The sequence below is a fragment of the Brachionichthys hirsutus genome, chromosome 9 (genome assembly GCF_040956055.1).
Source record: "Brachionichthys hirsutus isolate HB-005 chromosome 9, CSIRO-AGI_Bhir_v1, whole genome shotgun sequence".
Lineage (NCBI taxonomy): Eukaryota > Metazoa > Chordata > Actinopteri > Lophiiformes > Brachionichthyidae > Brachionichthys > Brachionichthys hirsutus.
Window position 1 is genome coordinate 8878563 of NC_090905.1, and position 22513 is coordinate 8901075.

Genomic DNA, 22513 nt, shown 5'->3' on the forward strand with positions numbered 1-22513 from the left:
AATGATAAGACAAAATAAAAAATAACTAGACAGTCACACTATTACATAATCAAAAGCAGTCAGTTAATGTGCATTCAGCACTCTCACAGCCTGGGGAGAACCTAGTCGTCCTGCACCGGATTCTCAGATATCTTTTTTCCGGGTGGCAGCAGGGAAACCAGACCTTTGGAAGTGTGGTGAGTGTCCCTGATGATTGACGCTGCCCTGTAGATGCAGCGCTTATTGTAAGTGTCCAGCAGGGACGGGAGGGGAGCACCTATAATCCTGCTGGCTGTTTTTACCACCCTGTGGTAAGCTGCCACTTCTGATTGTCAGTGCAGCTGCCAAAACAGGAGGTGAGATCATAGGCCTGGATGCTCTCCATGGTGCCCCTGTAGAAGGGGGTCCTGTAGATGGTAGGGGGACCTCCCTTCCTTAGTCTCCTGAGCAAATGTAGAGTCTGCCGGGCTTTCTTAGTAGCAGCAACAGTGCTGGTGATGTAGGACAGAAACACAATGTAAACACTGATCAGCTGATTGCAATACAAAATGCAATGAATCAATGAAACTTCAATTGGTTAAATTGGCATCTTTCTTACAACCAGTCAAATTACCACAAACCAAACTCTAATTTATTATGTGGCAGAAAGAACATATTACTTTGTCTTTAAACAGATAAACATGTAACACCCATTAAAATGTGTTGAAGAATATTGTCAACAAGGTCAAAAAATGGCCTTCCACAAACTTCCGTATGTCTATATATAAAATATCAACATATGATTTAGGTGCATACAGTAGCACAAGGATTTACAATCTCTCCAGTGATTAGACCCAACCCCTACAACCAGCAACAAGCTCTAATAGAATTACCTCGACCTCAAACTAGTAAATTAATATATGATTCTTTGCAAAGTACTCTGTTGTATGTAAGAAAATGTTCTATTAATTACCGGTAACTGAATAAGTCCAGTCCATATCACTGTCTAAACATTAAAAAAAAACATTTAAGTATGATTTTCACGCAAACTTGCTCAGCATCTTGTAGAACAATTGATGTGGAAATAATCTGAACATAAAGACAAAGCAGATAAAAAGTGAGAACAATAAGAGAAGAAAGAAATATAGTTATGAGTCCACCAATGTTCCAATGAGCTCCTTGTTTCAACATGGGTAAAGCGAGTGGCCTGATGACAGCAGTGAGACACCCCACACATACCCGATGATGAGCAGGCCTGCCTGCACACTCTAACAAGAACACATTTCTAGCCAGGAATTACAGTTTACACTTTCATCTGTTTCTCAAGAGTAAATTGGTGCTTTGAATAATATTTTTTAGGATAATTTGGCCACTCCTGTCCATCAGTTCTCAGGTCCCTATCTTGGGCACTGTTTCTATTTGTCTATCAATATATCTTTCACTCTCTCCTTTTTCTCTTTATCTTTTGCAATTGGTGCATCCTGTGCATTGGTGGCCTCTCGAGTAAATATAAGTCTGTTCCAATTTCATGCTATCTTTTAACACTCTAATTATGTTGAGCCCTACAAAGGCTGAGGACAGACAGCAGAGGTGGCAGAACTGGCAGCAGTACAACTGCTGAGGTCGGCTCTTTGTTGTTCTATCTTGCTTTGTGTCTTCTTCTCCAAGCACTTGTCTCTTTGTCCTCTCTATATTCGCTTGCGGTAACTCCCTTCTTTCTTTTAACTCTTGCTGAGCAGCATTTGTACCAGAAGCTTCAGTAATGGAGGAGAGTTTGGAGATAACAGCATAGGGAGCCAAGAGGTCCTTGGCATGAAAAAAGGTCAACGGGCCTGCTAAGGAGGGCTGTTATCATTTTGGTAACATGTTATCGGAGTGCCTGCAGTTGTGTTTATTTACAGTTATTTCTCCCTCTAGGTGCACACTGGTGCTGATTGCTCTGTAATGAGTTCAGGAAAACAGGGAATCAATGCAAGAAAAGAAGAGAAACAAGGGAGGCAAGAAATCACTGGCCGGTGAACTTTAGGTCAGCAGGGGGGGGGGAAAATAAATATCAAAGAAAAGTGAATGTGTCATTGAAAAAGCAGAAGAGCCAGATAAAAAGCAAGTGTATTCTTCTAAACAAGACCGTTTTCTTACAATTCAGAGCAAACAAGCAACCCAATTCTGATAGCAGCTTCTCAAATTAGGAAAATTGAAGTTAGTTCAGTACAGTAGTAAATGGTTCTTGACCTGAAGTCGGGAGGATTTGTTTTAAGAAGGGACCACTGCCTGGATTTGAAATTCTTGATTTGCATGTTTAATGTCAGACTCCCTCTTGGAAAGTACTTTACAATGTTTTTGTCTTATTTATTAGCTCATTCCAGTAACGTCTGTACTAATCAGACTGGTTCATATTTAACAGGCTTATACTTGGGCGGAGTTACTCGGATCAGGAAAGACAATACATCCCAGTGTGACTTTTTTAAAGTTAGGCGCACACTGAAAATAAATCTCATCGTGATACAGGTAATTCAATCTGGGGAATTACCTTAAGTGCTGCTACTCTTAAAGCAATGTCAGTTTTTCAGAAAGAAAAAATTGAAGAAGCAGGACTGAGTGGCATTTCAAAAGCCTTGCAGAAGATAAATGAGTTTTTCAGCAATTATTTTGCCAATCACTGGACTGCATCAAACCATGTTGCAATTGAGAGAAGTAAAGATAATTGGTGATACCATGTTGATGATACAGTCACTAAATGTGAATACAAATTCAATTTTCTTCCTTGAATATAGCATAAAAGGAAATGCATCCTATGACAAGATGATCCCTTTTTATACCATCAGATATGGAAGATTAAAAGACAAACTTTGGTAATTAAATTTAGATTGAAGAATTCATTGAAGAAGAAGAACATGAGGAAGAGTTTGGAATAAAATGTTTGTTTTTTTACAAAACAGGAGTTTCGAGGTAATGTCAATCAGAATCAGAATCAGAATCAGAAGTGGTTTATTGCCATTGTCAGTGAGGGTTCACAGACTAGGAACGTTTCTCGGTGAAGTCGTGCTACATCTAACATTAATGACAAAATACAAAGACCATACAAGTACAGACACATCAACAGCAGCCTGAGTGGTTACACAGATGTGTACTAGCAGCAGTAAACTAGCGTCATCACGCAGTGCAAATGGAACAGTGCAAGTTGTATTCAGGAGTCCGGGACAGAATTATTAAGTGTTCATTAGTCTTACGGCTGAGGGAAAGAAGCTGTTCTTGTGGCGGGAGGTTCTGGTCCGGATGGACCGTAGCCTCCTGCCTGAGGGGAGAGGGTCAAAGAGTCCATGTCCAGGGTGGGAAGGGTCGGCTGTGATCCGACCTGCACGCCTCCGAGTCCTGGAGACATACAGGTCCTGGAGCGATGGCAGCTTGCAGCCGATCACCTTCTCCGCAGCACGTACAATGCGCTGCACTCTGTGTCTGTCCCTGGTGGTGGCGCCAGCGTACCACACGGTGATGGAGGAGGTGAGGACGGACTCCACGATGGAGGTGTAGAACTGCACCAACATCTGGGTTGGCAGCTTGAGTTTCCTCAGCTGCCGCAGGAAGTACATCCTCTGCTGAGCCTTCTTGATGAGGGAGCTGATGGTCGGCTCCCACTTGAGGTCCCGGGTGATGGTGGTGCCCAGGAAGCGGAAAGAGTCCACGATGGAGATGGGGGTAGGGGAGTATGTGAGGGCGAGGGGGGACGGTGGGGCTGTGACTTTCCTGAAGTCGACAATCATCTCCACTGTTTTCTGGCTGTTCAGCTCCAGGTTGTTGCTGCTACACCAGGACACCAGCCGGTCCACCTCCCTCCTGTAGGCCAACTCATCACCGTCCGAGATGAGCCCGATGAGGGTGGTGTCGTCCGCAAACTTAATCAGTTTGATGGACTGATGGCCGGAGGTGCAGCAGTTGGTGTACAGGGAGAAGAGCCAGGGGGAAAGTACACAGCCCTGGGGGGATCCGGTGCTGATAGTCAGGGTGTCCGAGACCGTAGACCCCAGCCGCACATGCTGCCTCCGCTCCCTCAGGAACCGTCAAGTTCATGATGAAGAGATAAGTACAGCGATTTCATTTAGGAAGATAGAACAAAAAACATATTTGCATCTTGACATCTCAGGATTTAACTGTGGTTAAAGTCAAACAAAGAACAAGATGGAACAATATATTCAGGAACTGGGGCTCAGGCCATGAACAGCTCGTCCTCCTCATCAAGCCACCTCCACTTACATGTTGCTACAGATGCCTCTGGTTCAATCGACCCTTGACTGACACTACTCTCCACCATGCACTCACTGCCAGATTGTTCATTGTCCTGTATGTTTGACTGATTTATTTATGGTTCAAAACACGTGTTTTTGAGGACCATGACTTTATACCACCAAATTCTGATCAGTTCATCTGTGTTCAACTGTGTAAATATGAAAATATTTGCTTAAAGCATTCCTGGCATATCATGTTCAGACAAATGGAATAAACAGAACAAAGATGAGGTCCCACTTCATCTTGTGTATTTGTTGAATCTGAGAAAAAAAACACAATTGAAGCTTTCCCAAGAATGGGACGGACAAAAACATAAGCCTAAACCCAGAGTTATTGCCAAACAGACACACACAAACAGAAACAAAAGATGTCATTGTCTGGCAACTGCCAAAAGATGCTCTTGTAGTCTCCCTAAATGCTAGAGTACATTCTACAATGTTCATTGGTATGAACTGTTTGAAACATCTAATGAAATATTGCAGATAACAGCATTTGCCCCGAGCATTTGTGAATTTTAATACTGTTTACTTTGAGTCATAACCATAAGATAGTGCCCATGATTCAAGCAAAAATGTATTCAAATTTCTGCCCCTGATGGTTTTTCACCCTTCAATGTATAATCATGTTTCGTACAAGAATTTGTGTTATCAGACAAACCCTGGCACATCAATGAAGCTCATCTCCCTGAGAGTTTTTCTAAATAAATCAGCAAAACAAACACAGACAGCTTGAAAAACATGAACTGGGAAAGCATTACAAACTCTAGTCATTTTTCCAACCCATAGAATCTTGTCTGGGATAAAAAATGAGATGTCTGTTTGAAACAGTGTTTATGGCATCAAGAATTGCTTGGAAATGAATCACGGTATGAGATGAATCACTGCAGCCTTGTGTGTAACAACCAGTTGTGCAATGCAGAGGAGTCTAACCAATGTTAACTTATGACACTCTTCTTTCAGGAGTGTAGTGATTTTTGTCTTTCTTTCTGTCTGTCTGTATGTGTTCTTTTGAAGCCACCATCAATCTGCTTAACTTGCTTTTGTCTCTTTCTTGGCTTTTTTGAGTTTTCAGAAGCTTTTAATGTAAATCAAACCCATACTTATAATCAGTATCAACAAACTTATATTAGGCTATGAAATTGTATAAGTGTTTGTGATTTTTGGGAGCACATACACAGATGAATGCATGTGCATAACTGGCTGGCATAATCTAGTTCATATTTGCACTTGTTGATATGCAACATTTATAGTCCCTTTTTAAGAGACGACATCTAAGTTTTTGTTGTTGACACTGCCCCTGTTAGGAAACTGCCCTCAGGGTCAAGTCAATATAACATATCCCAATTCACATAGCATGATATGGCACAAAAAGGCAAATAAAAATGAAAGAAAGAAAGCCAGAGATGGGGCATGATGATAATAAAAAACACAATAATAATAAAGAGTAATCTCTTATGGATACAAATGGCCAATAAATAGCATAAATCAAAAGCAATGGTCTTGCCAACAGTCTCTAGACAACTCAAATTTATCTCCATACTCTACTCTTGACTTAAAGGAAAGAGAGAGAGGAGAGAAAACTGCTAAAAGGGAAACTGGAGAGGCCATTTAGTGATTTGAGCAGTGAAGCCTCTCTGCTGCCAAGGACATGTAAGAGAGACAGAGAGACTGGGAGTGCCTCTCAATACATCAGATGTCAGGAGTGCCCCCTCCCACTCACAAGAATGGAAAGCCCATAAGAGTCACAGCAATCTAGGCTGGTGAGCTACACAAAAATACAATAAAGTTGAAAATCAAACAATAAAGTGCCAATATGAGTGACTGCACAATACTGTGCAACACCTTCATTCATGGGGAGATGACAATATTTTCTGACGTTCAACAACGACAAAAACCTGTTGAATAAATGTATTTTGATTATTAAACTGCTTGTCCTTCAGAGTTCTTTCATCACAAATGGAGGCAAGACAATTAAAGCAGCAAGCCCAGGCCTCTCAAAGCCACTCATACTGAGCATCTAGCTTGATTGTAAAAATGTTTCCCTCTTCTATAATCAATGGAAATTCAACTATCCTGATTTATGGGGTGCTCCAGAGTTTGTCAGATAAATATATCTTCTGACAAGCTTGTGTTTTTCCCAAACCTTCAGAACATCAGCCAGCAGCCACCCAGTGTTCATATTATTCATTTCCTCAGTGCTTCTGCTTCCTTACCCATTGTCTCTATCTGACTCTGCTTTAACAATGACATTAATCAGCAATTCCATAGCGGGGCTGTGCAATGGCAACATAATTTCTAGGAGAAGATACCATACATGCCATACAGATTAAACATATTGTTCAGTGTTGAGAGAACGCAAAAAGGAAACAATAATGAGACCTAAATCATCAATCAACTGTGAAAATATTTTCTGTAACATTATCATTACTTGTCTCTTGGCAGCTATTTTTTGTGTGTGTCTTTTTCTGTGTCTCTGCGATGAAGAAAGCATTTCTTCATCAATTATCATTGCTTTGGGGTGAGTTAAACTCTGCAGAGTAAAACCATTTAGCACATGAAAGATTCAACAAGTTCCATAATGTCACAGGTGAATCCCTTAATCTAGAGATTAAAGGTCCCATATTATGAAAAACTCACTTTTCTCATGTTTCTACACTATTATGATGATTTTGGGTTCTTATCATCCCAAAAACAGCTAAATGAACCATCCAGTCAATCCTTCGTAGCTTGCGTAGGTCTGTAATCACCTCCTGAAACGCGTCTGGAAGAAATTATGTCAAGCCGGGGGAACGCGCACATGCGTTCGTGTGTGTGTGTGTGTGAGAGAGACATTCTCTCCTTGATTGCCCTCCGCACGTCCAGCTCTCTCAGCAGAATAACCTCGATAGAAAGCTTCCGATTATATTCTGTTAAATCAAAATATAGCGCGGATATAATTGAGGGGAATTTGTGTTGAATAAAAACATTTTAAGTGGAGAAAGTCTATATGAAACTACTGCAATTAATTACATAATAGAATTAAGTGTAAGAGAAAATCAAAATGTTCCTTCAACAGCGATGTTCACAAGTATTTTAGATCAGACATTCATATGTGTGAGTACCCATGTCTCAAATAACATCCTCTGTTTGGATGCAAAGTGACAGAAGCATCATCTGTTCTCTAGTCTGCCATAGAAGCTGGATTGTACCAGGTGAAATGATTACAAAGCCAGATGAGTCCGTGAGGTGAGCTTATCAATGGACACCATCAAACACTTGTCACCCTTGGGGAATTTCTTTGACCATGCAGGTGATTGTCAACCGCCAGCAGTCTGTTTAATCAATGAGTGTTTAATTGCATCTGGTGCATAGTCCAAAGGTGCAGTAAAACAACATGCCCATGCTGCCACGGTCATGCTTTGTAGAAACAGATGGAACTTAAATCAGGGACACTGTGAACATGCACTCACAAGAGAATTTGGGACTTAACCAAAAGCTGGAATCTGTGATGAATCACATGTGACAAGACAAGATAGGAATGTTATTTGTATTTCATCAATGTTTGTTTTCTGTGGTGTGCTGGGGCGTCTGCAGACGCAAAGAGACTTAACAAAGTCATCCATAAAGCAGGTGATGTTGTGGAGGAGAAACTGGACTATTTAGAGACAGTGATGGAGAGAAGGATATTTTAGAAACTACAAAGCATCATGGACAACACCACCCACCCCCTCCATCAACCCCTGGTACAACACAGGAGCACATGACCAAATAGACTGAGACCACCCCCCTCAAAAACTGAACGCCATAGAAGGTATTTCCTTCCTGTGGCAATAGAAATATACAATGCATGCAAGTTTTGTTGAGTGGAGTACTCTTGCAAAAATAATTTCCCTCTGGAATCAATAAAAGTATTCTGATTCTGAATCCTTCACTTAGCATTTTCATGAATTAAAAAATACACAACAATAGGTCAAGTCTTAATCTTTACATTAGCTAAATGTTATTGTCTTCCAAGACTTTGCATTATCATAAAAAGTATAAAAGGATGGTCTTGTCTTGCATCAATTTTGTGTCAGAGGACCAGTTGACTGAGATACCTACTGTAACACTGTTGGCCATCACTGACTTGATCAGTATGGGGCTGACAGCAAAGTGAATTAAGCCTCATCTAAATGTAAATTAGGTTTTATACCTTAGGCAAACAAATTACATAACCAGTGTCTATTTTAATAAACCGATTAGATTTAATGCTGTGGTATACTAAGACAGCAAAATAAAATCTGTGCTTTATGAACATGCACATAGGATGCAAATGGCTGCCATTTAAATGAAAAATGTCATGAAAGCATCATTATTCAGAATGTACAGGAATAAATACAAATGTTTCCAGTGAATACAAACATATTGAGCGATACTGGACTATTACTGTAGTAGTAGTCCTTTGCTCTTATAAAAAGGCCTTTTGATTCTTATAACAGAGTCAATAGGTCTTTGACTCTTATATGTGCAAAGGATGAAAATATGAAAGAAACAGGTTCACAAAGTTTGTTTGAATTTTAAAAAGTAGCTTTATAACAATTAATTATTGCTGAATTAAGGGTATACTACGTGTATGTAGTACTTTGACTGCACTGTTTCATTATCAATACACATCCAACAATGTGAAAGAAGTATACATCATGAATTAACATAAAGGCTCTCTTTAAAAAATGCAACCAATGAAAGTAATAATAAATGAAACAGAAACAGAACATTAATTTGACATTAGCTAGCAAACATCAATTCACCCACTATTCTAACTTTAGTAATACATTTACTGGTAAGAGATTAATATCAATCCCATGAATCATTCAGGAGATTCATCCGGAGCCAGAGACACTGGCATGTTAGCTGATCTCACTGTAGGAGCTCAGTGCCCATTTATCAATGTCTGACTTCCTCTGGCCATGTTATATGGGACAAAAGGCAAATGAAATAATAGCACTCACGGTGATATCACAGCAGAATCTTGCTACTTTGGGTCTTTGTGCATAGTTACTATATACGTACTTACCTTCAAATGATGCATGTGTACAGTATAAAAGACTGGTTTAGGTTCTCTGTTATCACTCTATATTACTATAACGCTTTTCCTCCTGAATATGAATTTGCAATTGAAGTCAAATATATAACAAATGCCACAAAACTCACATGTTGTTGGTTGACCCCTAACTCTGACAGCAAGAATATCAGAAACACAATACTGTATATAAGATGTTACATTTTGAGAAAACATTCACAATGACACCAATATTCAAATATTTGACACTGTCATCTTATGCTGAATCATTCATTGAATTAGATTATTTAAATTATCTTAGTTAATTTCTCATGAATAGTATAGATAGGTTTTCAAAACTTATCTGGTGTCTGAAAACAAAAAAGAAACAAATAAAGTACATTAAATTAAACAGTAGAAATTGTTATATAATAACATCAATTATGTTAATTGTGTAATAAAGTACACAGTATTTTTTTACATTAATGAAAATGTGTTAATATTCATATACTGTTATTGTCCTCAATGACAGTATCTCCATCACGGCACCCACCCACGGTATCCCACCCAGCATGGAATGCATGGGTGGGATACGATAACTAGTGTCTGGGGCTCCTCCAACACAAAATTGTTAACGGAATAGACACCATTTTCTGTATACTAGTACCTTTAAACAGGATGTTTGATGCATTTGTTTATACCATCATGAGAACTATTATTTGTACATTATTTTAATTCATTTTTCCTGCAAAAATAAAGGCAAACTTAAAACTACTCATTTGGCTTCAAATCACATACTGGATTATATTAAACAGAGACAAGTACATTAACTGATTAAACGACTAATGGAGTCATCTTTGATATTAACTGCTCATAGCTTATTTAAAGTAATTTATTCTACAATGCTTTCAGTAACGTGACTTTCAAAAATGTTATTAAAGCAATAAATTCCCTCAATGTCCCATGCATCCTGAATTATGTTACATTCATCTTCTTCAAGCATTTCCCTGAAATAAAAGATTACCGGGGTCTGTGTTGTTTTGTATTCACAATATTGTACCAAGAAGCACCCCACATAATCATTTTAGAAAGAATTTCTGGACAAAAGGCATCATAATAACAACCTTCTACTACTGAAAACTTATGGTTTTGAATTTATAGTGGCATAGGTGTCTGAAGTCAAATTTCTCAAGCTGAATGACTTGCTGTGTAAATCTACAACATAGCAGTGAAATGGGAAAACACAAACCATTATTTGTATCAACAGACATGTGGCAGAAATAGAGTGAAAATACTAAAAGACAAGACCTGACTCATCTTCATAAATATCTGCTGATTATCATTCATACAGTATGAATAGTAAAAACTCTTGTCTGCACTGCATACATGTTGTGAAATTGTCACAATGTTTATATCCAACTTTTGTTACTGATGTTTTTCAAGTATCCTACTCACCACTCTCAAAGCAAGCATCAAAAATTAGATGTCCTTTTCGTGGAGCTCCTGAATATCCCGGTGGGCTCACCATCAGTTTGTTTACATTGCCCACCAAGGCATCCTCTCCTCCAGTTTCACTGCCTGAAGAAAGTGTGATATGAAGATGTGCATCATTTTGTTAAAAGTTGTGTAACAATAGATTGAACAAGCCTGTTCTAAAACAATTTTATTGGATGTAAGGGGTTGCGCCGTTCAGATAACCATGAAGTGATCAATAATAAAACAATTGTAGATTGCTATTTAAAGAAAACAGTATGCGGTCACAAAGGAATTTATGTCATGAAAGATTGAAAGATTTTATGTTATTTTATTTTATTTAGTAACGGTCTGTATTATCGCACCTATACACACTCACTGGGTATAGGTATACTGTAATAATACATTTTATTTTGAACGCACTTTACATTTGAAAGCAAATCTCAAAGTACACAATAGTATAAAAATAAATAACATAAAAACAAGCGATAAAAATTAACAAATAAAACAGATAAAATCAACAAGCAAAGGATGTGTGTTCTGTGGTCTCGCGAGATTCCTGGAACTCCGTTTACAATGGCGTCTATTAGCTGCGTAAAAACATGTGAATCTCATCATTAGCCGGAGCAGCCAGTCACCGGACACTGACTCACAGTGGAGAATAGCACGGAATGAACGTGTTGATGTTATTTTCAATTTAGGTTGGATTTTTTTTTTGTGCGCAACGTAGATTTTCGCTGCGCGAAGACCGTATCAGCTGTGCGTAATTACGCACGCGCAGGAGACAAAAATCAATGGTTTAAATGCTGTCAACTTATTATTGTATTTATATAATATTAAACTTCAGTTGTAATTCGTATCGTGTATTTGTTGACGCAGTAAGGACCGAGTGTTTTGCGTGAATCATGCCTAATATGGGAGAGCAGCGGCCGTAGTGTTAATATTTCAGATACCGACGGATAGCTAATTAGCTCCGCAGCATTCCACCTGGGGAGCTGTCTTTATCCGGTTAGGGTAACAGAGCTACACAGCAGATATATACTTCAAGGCGTGGTGGTGCCAACACTTTTGTAAAATAATGTTTCTAAGTAGCATTGTCTGCGTACAGTTATAAGTATTGGCTACCGACTGTAGCAGCCAAGCTAGCTCATGACGAGCTGGTGACTTGGCTCTTGTTTACATCCCTGCACCTGCTAGCTACACGGCTAGAACGCCCAACGTTAGCGTCAACGATGAGAGACACAGCGAGCCAGAAACACGCAGCCAGTATTTGGCAAACAACAGGGAGTCTGTCCGCTTCCCTCGTTTGTATTAGGAACCAGTTAAGGCGTATATTACGCACCAGTCTCGTCGTTTCTCACAGTGTTCTCCTCCATCTTCCTTTCCATTCTGGGAGAGGGGGAGCCGAAAGGCGCACGAGAGATGTTCTCGTCGCCATCAATAGCAGCACCGCTGCAGAGCACCAGTCTACACATGCGGTGTATAAATATACGTTTAGAAAAGTTCAACTATCATACCATACGCCCAAGAATAATTACAGTTGAGAGCAGAATATGTAATTCCCCTTATTATATATTAGGGAAATTTACAAAATGTATTATTAATCAGCAGGTTGAAATAATCTATATACATGAACAGTATAACAGCCTCATAACATATTACATAACATAAAAACATATTTTTTCCCCAGAATGGGCAAGTAGAAGTACCTACTTTTATTCCAGTACAGTAATCTGAAGATTTTCCCCTATTTAAATAAGGACCTCAAAATCCTTGTAGCGCTTTGCTCTACTGCTATGACCTACTAATGCATAACAAACTTCTGGCAATGTTCCTGAATTTTAGCCTCAAGTAAACACTCAATATTCACTTTTTAAAACAAACTAGTGTCACCATTAAGTGCCTGCAGACAATGAACAATCACACATTTCTTCAAGGATCCATGCAGGTGCAGACTTCACATTGTGTTATAAGTCAAACACATGGAGTCTCTCTCATTGTAAGCTTCCCTCTCGCATGAAGCAAATTCACCAACACTGTAGTTATGAGTCAGTTTATGCCTCTATCAAAGAAAAGAGCAATGACAGAGGCCAGTTGGATTTAAATTGGGGTCAGTACAACAACATATGATTTGCAAATATGTTCTCTCGTGAGGGATCGTATGCAATAGTCCTGAAAAGAAGTGTTTGTTGTTGATTGTGGAAAAAAATATTAAGGTCTGTTACATTCACCTATTTACTTATTGTCAATAATCTAATGAAGAATGGGGGTTGAATGATTTTGTTTCCAACTGATTTGATATGCATGACTCCTTCATTCATTGTAGACAGAAATAATCAAATACATATATATTGTACTTATAAAATATTTTTTTTAATGTATACCAAACTAGAAACAAGTCCCATTACACTGCATATAATGTGAAGTAAGTATATTGTTCATGCCTCAGGTTTGTTGCTTCAATACCAGCATTTTAAATTATCTTTCATATAAAAAAAGCCAATCATTGCTGGCTGCAGCCAGAGATTCTGAATTATCCTGCAGATTGATTAAAGCTTGAGGTTTTCTAGACAATTGGAGCAGAGATGTCATCAAGGCCAATCAAGCCTGGCCCTATTTATTTCCCATTACAAAGGCTACACCTGATTAAGTACATCAAATGAGCAGTCGCACAACTCCTGGAGCAAGAGGCATAAAGGCTGCTGCTAATTTTCAGGTTATAAGATGTGTGTAACAGGAACAAATGAAAAGGACCAGGGAGAGGGCAATGATTTTTCTCTCTGTGTGTGATCTGTATTTGATGGCGTGCATCAACGGGTCGCTGAGCAGATAGGTCGGACTGATTGTTTCTCAGATTATAGGAACAGAATACAGAGCTGTGGTGCAATATTTTGTTAAAATTGAATAGCTGTCCTCCACGCTATGCCATTCCTTTGGTACTATGCTAATTAAAGAGCTCTATGGTGATGAAATCATTCATTTTATAAAGGGAGATTGAAATTAAATTAGAATATAAAGGCATTTATTACACTATAGGTAGTTGTTTTGTGTTCTTAACCCTGTGTTGTGTTTCTTTTCAAAGCCCACATATATTTCCCTATATTGTTGCTTTCTGTATTAAAACATGTTTGTAAAAGGTAAAAAAGATAGCTACAATTTCAACAGTAACCACCAATCTCTGTGTACAACTCTACATACATGCAGTAATGCTTCTTGTGATGATGTTTCCAAAGTGCAGCAATGATTTAATGAACATATTCATCACTGGAAAGCAGAGTAACATGAAAGAGAAGTGTAGTCCACACCATGGCCTCTAAGATTTTAATTGTCTCTCAGGAGAGCGTATTTTTACATTCTTATCAAAACATTGTTGACCTCGTAAGGTTTCTGAACATATGACATGCTTTGCAGGTAGATATCCGTGTCTCTCCTTGATACAGATTCTACGGTTGCCTTAGGAAATTGGGGCTATTTTAAACTTGAGTACCGGTTGCTTGTGACAAAATACAGCACACCTTTACAGTCCCAGTCAGACCACACAGACCCCCCCCCCGGGGAATTGGTAGCTTTTGGCATATCAAATGTGTCTTGTAAACTTGTGTGTGTGTGTGGGGGGGGGGGTATTTGTATTCCTTTAGATACAGGAAAAGCCTTTTTATTGTTTCCAGTTCTGCAGGACTTCCACACACGAAGTCCATCACCAATAAAGTCATGCAAAAATCAAAAAGAAAGTGGTGGAGGGTTTCGGGGCATGGGTGAGAGAACAGCTGGTAGTGCACAAAGAATCACTATGGTGACAGCAATCAGGAGGCTCAGGGGAATGATGCTTGGTCAGAGAGGACAGGATGAGAAGCAGCCCTCACTCTGGATGATTCAACTGCCAACCCCCACCCCAGGGTCTGCCGAATCAGCCATCCCCAGAGGCCGTGAGCTTTACAGAACAGGGATGTGGTTAGCAGGCCTGTTCTGACTGAATATTTTTTTAATTGAAGCCAAGACATTAACACTACCATAACAGAGCAATACCAGTGACGATACCTTCACATATCCTGCTGCTGCAGAACATGTAAAGAGAAAATGTGCTAATTTAAAACGTGAACAATATGTCACATCACCGTGAGTGTGACGACATGTTTATGTTTTCCATAAACTGTTTACGCTTCCTCTGCTTCATACCTTGCTGTTACCCCTTCTCTCATCCATTAATTATCACCCTCTCCTCTCTGCTTATCTGTCACTCCCCTCTTTCGCTCTATTCATTTCTTTCTCCCTGTGTGCGATGCTGGACAGCGTCCACTAGAACAGATGGTTCAGTGTCAGTAGGCTGCCATTAACTGGCCACTCTCCCCACGCTGATCCTAGACAGCAAAAAAGCATTCAAAGGACTGGGAATAAATCCCTTGCCATGTCCGTGGAACCTCGGGTGAGCCATGACTATGATTAGCATAGGTGACGATGATGGAAGTACCAATCACTATGTCAGAAAACACTGCATTAAATATTTCATTTTATATATCTTTTTTTTGTTAAATAGTTGTCACACGCTGAGGTAACTCCGGTGGTATTGGTGAATCTTGGCACAATTCTCTCGCCATTTTTTTCCTTGCATATTTGTTCCTTAGTTGGGATCTCCTACCATGCCTTTCACTATCTGCTTTGTCATCTCTGTACCACGCCCTGCCGAGAAAAAGGACATCCACCTGACCTTGATGCTCACATCAGCCCAACCCTCACTTTTTCCTGTATCACTAAGAGGTACTGTTCATTTTCACTCTCTTAATGGTGTGCAGCTCTTAGCATAGTCCATTATTTACATATAGCACACCAAGGAAGTGCTGGAATATTTCCTCCCCAGAAGTCTGTGGTATTCCTTTTCCACACTTGAATTTAAAACCTATTTTTGTGAGCGCCGTAATTCAATAACATAACCAAACAATGTTAGCCATCACATCCCTGAAATGATCAATTTCTTCATGACTGTATTATCCTAAAGGGGAGGGAGAGTCTGAGTTGGTGCAAAAATTCCTTCGCCATCTATTGCTGTGTGTTATAGACAAACACTAAAAGGGGAGAAGAGAGGAAAATGTGAAAGATAGGAGTGGCATGGAAGGGATGAAGGGATGTAGCAGTGATGGTGTCGCTGTTGCAAGAACAGCCTTCCCACCTTGTGGTAGCAGAGTGAACTGTAGCTGCATCAATGCGTGAGCAATGGGGGGGGGGGGGATGATGCAGAAAGAGATGGAGTGAGAGAGGTAGAGCAAGAGAGGGAGACTGAAGGAGCTAGGCAGAGGGGGTGATACAGAGAGAGAGAGAAAGGGAGGGGAGTTTAAACTAAGTGTTATGTTGTGGGACAGGCTAATCTGCTAGCGAGCAGTGTGAAGATCGGAGCGTATTGTGTGAGCCAGTGTGCTGGGGACAGATAAGGGAGCCAGCCAGCCTGCCAGCCCGACCTACCGACCCACCGCCTGCCTGACTGCCTGTTTTAATGTGCTGACTCTGGGGAGATTTAAAAAGAAAAAGAAAAACAGCATATTGACTCCTTAGTTGTGTGCGGAGATCCTGGGCACCATCACCACCACTACAGCTGCAGCCAGCAGAGGTGCATCAACGAGACACAACAGAAACCTGAAAAATCCCAACTCTGAAATCAGAAAATAAAGAAGGATTTTTTTTTTTTATCCTCCTCTTTTTTTCAATTAATTTTTTCTTACTTTCTTTTTTGTGTGTTCCTGGGACTGTCTCCCATCCGTAGACAAGAAAAAGACGGGAAAAGAACTGAAGAGAACCTGAAAATAGAAGGACCGAAAGAAAAAAGCTCAGAGTCTTAACATGTTCGAAATAAGCCGAACACTCAACGCCGCTTTGTTGAGCAATGAGGTAAAGACATTTGGATTTGTTTCTTTCTCCACACCTCGCCTGTCTATGTCTGCTGCCAACCATTCTGTCATGTGTGTTATTGTATGTCTGTGCATGTGTCTGCACGCCTCTGTATGCTCATAACCAAAAGACAGAGGGGGTGATGGATAACAGCAGCTATTATATTTCCCTTGTATGATAGGTGGTACAGAGTCAAGGGGACTGCTATGCTTCTCACACTCAACCTTGGTTGTAATAATAAATCTAGCGCTTGCACCGAGACCTTATATCCACCTATTGTAACAAAATGAAGGTGGCTATCGAACTCATCCAGCATAGGCTTGCCTGTGAAATTGCCCACCTGGGGCTAAAATTGTATGTTTGTGCCCTCGTGTGCATATTCGGTGTGTGGGTATGGCTGTGTGTGTGTCTTCACACATGCATCTGTGTGAGAGCAAAGTGTTCTGTTATCCCCTTCTCCCTACTCTATCTTCATGCGTACCCTCCCCAACCTCACCACACTCCCTCCTCTGTCCATTACAGTTCTCACTGTCCTTCCTATACCTGCTGCTACCTGTTCTCCTTCCCTTCACTCACATCCCTTTCCTCTCTTTTTCCTCCCTTTCTCCTTTCTGCTTCTGTGCCTGTCTATGAGTGTGCGTGTTTTGTGAGCAGCATCTCAAGATGATGGCGAGGTACGGGCAGCTCTTGGGACTAGCAGCCAGTGGTGCGGGCTCCGTCCCTGAGTCGCGCTCGCCGCTATTTCCCAGGGATCTCCCGTCATCGTCAGCCCAGATGGGCTACAGGTCACGCCTGGTAAGAGGCTAGACAGACCAGTATATATCCATGTCTGTGATAAGCATAGGAAATTATAACAGCAGGAAAAGAAGCAAGGAAAAAAGCAGGGAGTGGTAGTTGGAGTGTGCATGTGCATGTGTGTGTGAGTAGGAAAAGAGCAAAAATGCAGAAAAAGAGCAAATCAATTCTGGGATTCTGCTTGTATCCCCAATGGATGGTATTAGTAAATATTTACATTGTTATGTTTGTTCAATTACGGACGCCTACTCTGTCTTTAGCCCCTGCCAGTCAGACTGTTATCAAGGGAATCTGAGATGTTTGTGTTTTTTGCTTACGTGTGTTTGTGTGGAAAATATATTTCATGCTTGCATATTGTAAATTATGCTTGTTTGTTTGAATTCTTTTAAGTTTTGAATCACAGCAAAAATGTATATTTTATAGCATTTTACTTAATAGGCAGTAGCAGTTCACCTACAATTCATTATTCTGAACTTTGTATAACATCCGTGAAAATAGATTATTTTTCAACAGCCTTAGGAGCTGCACTGTACACTCATGTACGACGACAGATTTCAAATGGCATTAGATCATAACTATCTAATTCAATTCAAATAAACATCTGACAAGTCAGGGACATTGCAGACGGATGGAATGTTTTGCACTCTGCGATTTACATAGAAAAGATTAATTCAGGGGGAAGTGAATGATAGGGAAACGGGGCAGGAGAAAACCGCCAGCGTTTAGGCAGAAGCGTTGTAAGAAAATCCCTGACTTGCCGCATTAAAGCGACATGAAACTGTGGGTGTCGAATTCGCTGTGGGCTCTTCGTTGGTTCGGCTCCTCTTCAAACTGGCTCAGATCCACACCCTAGAGCCTCCTGGAAGCCTTCATAACCCACTGTCATGATGCTGACTGTTCCCACGGGTTTCCGTCAACCTTATGCAAATACAGCAAGGATGAGCGATACGTCCGTTAGGAGGTAGGCATCAAAAAGATTGTTCAGTTTTTTTTTCTTGGAATTTTTACATGACTTTAAAAATATCTCTCTGGTGTTTTTATACAGCACCCAAAATGATTGTGCTTTCCACTGCCCATTAGACCCATTAGACAGTGTTATCTGCTGTTTGCAAAAAGCTGCTGGACCGTAAACTATCTATTGAAACAAGGGGAACTAATTAACTGAACCTTCATGTTATGCAATTAATATGCTAACTTTATTTACAAAATTCTACTGGCATCTCTTTTAATTTAATATCAGAATTTGAGAAATTACTTGACAAGCCTGATTGCCAGAAGACAAACTGAAAATCTAATTTCAAACAAGATATTGAAGGACATAATAAATTAAAAATATTATTATTACTAAGTGAATATGTGGTCCTCGTTACACAAGCTAAGATTTTTAATAAATAAATGTTATACCTGCCTATTTGATACCAATGCGTTGTTAGTGATGGAGCATATTTCAAGTGAGCTTGTGTTTAAGCACACAGGTGCTTTCATGCATTTTAAAATTCGTATTTGTGTGTGCCTGATTACCCTGGTTAAAAAAAGGATTGTTATAGTGATTAATAGTGCCTTCACTAAGCACAGCAAGATCATTTGCATACATTAAATAAATGTGCTGGAAGATTCTGGTGACTGTGGTGTGTGAAGATTTATATGCAGCATTTCAAGCTTCATATAAAATGTATTTAAAAACATTGTTATGTAAAGCATACATTTAGTTTATCTGTTAATATGAATAATTTATTATATTGTTATTGAATAATATCAGTCTTCCATTTTTCTCCCCCATTTAATACATTTTTAAAACAACTTACAGAGTGTTCCATTCTTCAATACATACTTGCATTGAAGCTTAGTATTACTTGCCCTGACAAAAATAAGTGTTCAGTTCTTTTCGAGCATATGTGAGTGTTTGTGCCACGTGTCTCTGTGTGTCTCTGTGTGTGCGCATGTTCTTAGATTTGAATCTATTAAAATATGTAAAATAGTGTGTTTAAATTGTGTTCAAAGAATTAATGTTAGAAGCCAGGAACACACAGGATGGGTTTACTACAGCAAGAACCTAACGTGAATGTTCCTCTGTTCAACATAATTCTCTCAGTTTTTGAATTACGATGATCATGCAAACTCAGCCCTGTCACCTTACCCAATTGGATAAAATAAAAAAGACAAAACGAAAGAAAAACTGAATTGTCACTGTTCACAGAGATCTTATTTTCTAAAGCCCATATCTGACAACCTGCAGCACTCTGTGCTTTAGAGCTGAATGCTGTTCATTTGTGGAAACCTCCACTGATTACCCTCTCCAGGCAGCTGCCTTTCTCTACGCGACAGAGGCTTTGTTTGACAACTCCCAAATCTTGATTTGTTTCAAAATTAAAAAAGAATGTTATATTCAGACCTGCCTGAAAGCGGTTCATCAGCGCAACATTAAACAGGCAGAGAAAGAAGTGGAAGAGTGGGGATGCATGGCACGGATACTATCAAGCGTAGCTACGATGCATTAGCAGCCAGGAGGTAGTTGGAGGCCATCTCTATTTCAGTGAATATGACAATCATTAGCTCTACCACTTGCTGCACTTTCCTCTTCCTTGATTGCAGTCTTCTCTATATCCGGGAAATTGCTTCATTTATGCTCCGCAGCCCTGCCAAACGATGGCACAGAGGGAAAAACGCTTATCGTCAGAGAAACAGAACAGCGCCAACAAATACAATCATGCCTCACGTACAATGTTGCCTGATTAATCCAGAACTGGCAAACAAAATAAGTAGCTGCAATATTCTAATAATATGAAACTTTAACTGATCTTTGAAAATGAAAAAAAACAGGAAACAGAGAAAATATGGTGCTGATATCATGCTATCATTTCCTTATTATCTATGAAAACATAAATTGAGAAAAGGAGATTGTAGTTCGCCAGATCATCCACACAGAGTAGCATCAATCTGGAGCGACATGTACTCCACCGTGTCATAGAATTTACACGTGACATCGTATGATCACGGGCTCCACAGCTTTATGTGTCTACATCCTGTCATGTTTACAGTTGATATGTGCACATGTGGTGTGTCAGAGAGGCTGAGGCACACTGCAAGGGAGGGAGGGAGAGAGAGAGAGACTGAATGTGTGCTGCAGGGAGTGCCGAGAGATCAGCAGCTGAGCCTGTGTCCTGCTGGGAGTCATCACTGCAGAATGGAGCAGGTGTCTGCAGACCCACACACACACACACACACACACACACACACACTCAGTAAAGCAAAGTGAACACTGTCCTTCTCCTCACTGTCTCTCTTTCTCCATATCTCTATGACAATTAAGTGTCTGCAGAGTGAGTGCCTTTTAGTCTGTATTTCATCACAAATTGCCATGTTTTTGATCATTAACCTATTTTGCATACCCATCAACTTTATAGATAAAAAGGCAGAGGAGAACAATAGTCTAACATCGATACAAGCCACTGCAGCAACATGAGCGCCCACGCCCAAGCAAAGGTCACCTTTCTGTGTTCAGGTACTTTGTTCTGGAAGTAATGCCCTGTAATTTCCCCAGTATAATAGCAGTGGCACGGCCCATAGTTTCTGAGTAGAGATTACCGAATGTTGAATGTGTCTAGTAACAGGTTTATCATACTGCTTTGACAAATAAACCCAGAGTAATTATTATAGAGGTGAGAGAATAGGACAACCTGTAATCCTAATGTAAATAAAGGGTTGTAGGTCCATCCCCCAACAAAAATAGATTTCATCCTCCTTTTATTCCCACATTGATTGACAGGTTATTTAATACACAGATTTACAGAACAAATACTAATGTTTTAAAGTTTTATGATAATGATAGAAACACGACACAAGCTTCTTTAGTGTCTGATGTTATGTAGAAAGAAATCATGACATGGTTGTAATAAAAAAATCTAAAAATGGGAAAGTAACTATATGTAAAGAGCAGGCGGCTTCCAAAAGCCAGCTTACGATATCTTCTCATCACAGTGTAGGTTGTAGTAGATTCTATATTTGAGGTTAACTTGAGAATAAATCTAGGTTTCATTTGGTTCAATAAAATATTGTTCATTTTTTGCCTTTAATCCAAGCTTCTTTTTTCCTCGAAACCAATTAATTTCAGATACATTTTTGTTGCCTTTCTTGGACATTATTTTTAAATGCATTTTGCATTTTTTCATTCTGTTTAGGAAGATAAAACAAGAGAATTATAAAGCAGACATTTCCCAAGCTTCTATTTAGCTTTCTATTTTCAATTAAATCTGGTGCCATTCTGACAAGTGTCAGTGTGAGGTGTACATTAGGTTACTTAATTAATCCTAAAACTCTATAGCGATATTGAATTGTACACAGTGGATGTCAGCCTTTTCAACTTTGACAACAGAGGTATTAGCCAGTACAAGCCCTTTGCTGATGTGTCTGCGTCTGTGATAATCTGACTCAGATGGATTTATTCATTCTCCTAACAACGGGCACAAATACAAACAAAATATTCTGATGAAAGGAGCAGTAAAACAACTCTTTTCAAAAATGACATTTACAGATTACACCCATGGTACAGCCCAATTTAAGATATTATGTATAGTAGAGGGCTCCCGACCAGACAGTATTTGATATTGGGAGCCATGATATAAGAAATGTTCTTTATTGTTCACAGTTTTGCTCCTGATGATGCTGAGTTAACTGATGCTGCCAATACTTAAATGATTGTCAGTGTTTCGGATTCTGGCATCTTGATAAAGTAGACCATTTTTCCTCATTTTGGAACTGATAGTTTCAAACCCAATGTTGTTGTTTTTATTATTGATTTGCTAATTGCCTGGGAGTTTCTACTGTCACCATGAGTAACTGATGTTTGGCTGAAATATGCCTTAGGGCCAAGGATGAGTGTCCATGTGTTGTACAGTAGCTGCCGTGTGTGTACTATATGTAGAGAAAATATGTTCTATTTTAATAGATTAGTAGGATGGCTGTTCACAAAGGACAAGCTCAGTCAAGCTGAGATTTGGTAAAACAAAAATACTAAAGTTACTTCTATCCAAGAGGAAGCTAATGCAAAGTGATTCCTCTACACAACCACTGGGGATGCAACAACAGCATTATCATTATCCGCTAACCTTTT

General features: G+C 39.6%; 2 protein-coding genes across 2 annotated transcripts in view; one reads left to right on the forward strand and one right to left on the reverse strand.

Moving 5' to 3' along the window:
- The window catches only part of agbl4 (AGBL carboxypeptidase 4), a 189886-nt gene extending 177767 nt beyond the window's left edge, over positions 1–12119 (reverse strand). The window contains exons 1-2 of the mRNA XM_068743739.1: positions 12074–12119; positions 10714–10836 (exon numbers count right to left, since the gene is read on the reverse strand). Coding sequence (XP_068599840.1) covers positions 10714–10836; positions 12074–12119 — 169 coding nt within the window. The remainder of the gene's footprint in view (positions 1–10713; positions 10837–12073) is intronic.
- A 4441-nt stretch (positions 12120–16560) lies between these two features.
- elavl4 (ELAV like neuron-specific RNA binding protein 4) overlaps positions 16561–22513 on the forward strand; it is a 60676-nt gene continuing 54723 nt past the window's right edge. Inside the window, exons 1-2 of the mRNA XM_068743069.1 lie at positions 16561–16608; positions 17263–17403. Coding sequence (XP_068599170.1) covers positions 16561–16608; positions 17263–17403 — 189 coding nt within the window. The remainder of the gene's footprint in view (positions 16609–17262; positions 17404–22513) is intronic.